We start from the raw sequence: 1,715 nt of genomic DNA, 5'->3' as shown, positions 1-1,715 counted from the left end.
CAAGAACCATGTCGTCCACAGGCATTCTTGTATGTGACAATATGAATTTCCTGCTTGTAGAAGTAATTTCATCAGCATGTGGAAGCTGACAGACTTGGCCATTGATGCTAGTCTAAGAAGAAATGGGGTCGAAAGGTTTCCAACATCTTTCGTCGATTTTCGTGTGATTTAATTAGAAGAGTGATCGAGTAAAGGCGAGACAATTTTCATGTCGTCAACCGAAAAAGAGCTAAGGCTTTGAATAAAAGAGAAGGAAGATTTTAGATAGAAAATGGGAAAGAGAAATTTGACAGACGGCGAAGGACAAACGCGAAATAACTTCAGTTAACTGAAAAGTGTTTCCTATCTTTTCAATCTATTTTTAAATGGCCAAATAGCCGACATTGTTGGGGTGGTATATGACCTTTCTCAGCTTTTTGTATGAACTCAGGATATAGGCAATTGGAAAAATAAAAGGATCGTTTCTTATCATAGGATCAGAACGTAACCTGATTTAGTTAATACATAAGTGATAGTGCATATGCATACCTAGTCGTGAAACAATGGTATTTGATTGCCGTTCTATCTTGAGAATTCTTAAAGAGAAAATGCATGATCTAGACCAGTTTCTCTATACGAAAACCTGACAACGTGTAATTAATGGGAAACTTTTCTTTGGGTCAACGTACATTAATTTTCTACATTTTCTATATTATCTCAATTTCCGACCTAGAGGGTGGTAGATCCAAAGGCAAGACACACAATATACAGACTATTATCTATCACTCTTAGAATAATCACGACACAGGTTAAGGACCAGTATTTTAGAGTAATTTTAGCAAATTCGTTTGTATTTGTCTTTTTTTGTGTGTGTGCTTATTCTCTTCAAGCAAAATTAAATTCAGCGTGAGAGAAGTAGAGGAACACAAGTATTGAAAGACAAGGGATACAATGTATAATTCTTTATTGTTCCAAATGCAGGAGTAGCCTTTGCGGTTACGGTATTACCAGCCTGTGGGGAAGGAAAGAAAGCACATTCAGAATCTCGTGTCAGATTTAGACAGATTTTTGTGAACATGATCCTTCTGGACGGATTTCTTGAGCATTACGTTGCATATCACATTACAGTGTCAGTTATCAACTTACCATATCCGCCGTGCCCGCCATGTCCATATCCACCATGTCCACCGTGGCCATGCCCTCCGTGTCCACCGTGGCCATATCCTCCGTGCCCACCATGGCCGTACCCTCCGTGTCCGCCATGGCCATATCCTCCATGCCCACCATGGCCGTATCCTCCGTGTCCACCGTGGCCATACCCAGGCTCAGCCAGTGGCCCTGCTGCGACACATGTCACTAGAAGAGTGACAAAAGCAGCAATAAATACCTGAAAAGACAGAAAGAAAATATTTAGACCGTCTTCCCTGACACTGACTTAGACTGGAAATTGTCCCAGTAAACACACTTTGGCCAAGCAAACACTCACAGCTTTGAGCGTCATCTCGAGAATCAGTGCGATGCGAAGGAAGGTGGGAACGCCAGTGTGAGGATCCCACCTCCGGCTCCGTTTTATATGGCGGCGAGACAATGGCGGTTCTCGTGGAGCCTTGCAGGTGACCCGAGGCTCGCGATGAAGGACGTTAGCCGTGCTGAGAAAGAGAGGATAATATAAACTGTAAACAACTATGCACGTGACCTTTTGCCTTGATCATTAAGGACACACTCACTTCTCGTGC

The 1,715-nt window shown here is 42.5% G+C and overlaps 1 protein-coding gene across 1 annotated transcript in view; it reads right to left on the bottom strand.

Annotated features, from left to right (window-relative positions):
- LOC119591237 (cold and drought-regulated protein CORA-like) overlaps window positions 1–1,628 on the bottom strand; it is a gene marked incomplete at its 5' end in the record, with an annotated part of 3,021 nt that extends 1,393 nt beyond the window's left edge. The window contains 3 exons of the mRNA XM_037939943.1: window positions 988–991; window positions 1,126–1,366; window positions 1,466–1,628. Of these exons, the coding sequence (XP_037795871.1) occupies window positions 988–991; window positions 1,126–1,366; window positions 1,466–1,628 (408 nt within the window). The remainder of the gene's footprint in view (window positions 1–987; window positions 992–1,125; window positions 1,367–1,465) is intronic.
- Between the last annotated feature and the right edge of the window lie 87 nt (window positions 1,629–1,715).

Source organism: Penaeus monodon, chromosome 28, assembly GCF_015228065.2.
Source record: "Penaeus monodon isolate SGIC_2016 chromosome 28, NSTDA_Pmon_1, whole genome shotgun sequence".
Classification (NCBI taxonomy): domain Eukaryota; kingdom Metazoa; phylum Arthropoda; class Malacostraca; order Decapoda; family Penaeidae; genus Penaeus; species Penaeus monodon.
Note: the sequence above shows the minus strand (reverse complement) of the source record. Positions and strands in the feature narration are given on the sequence as shown.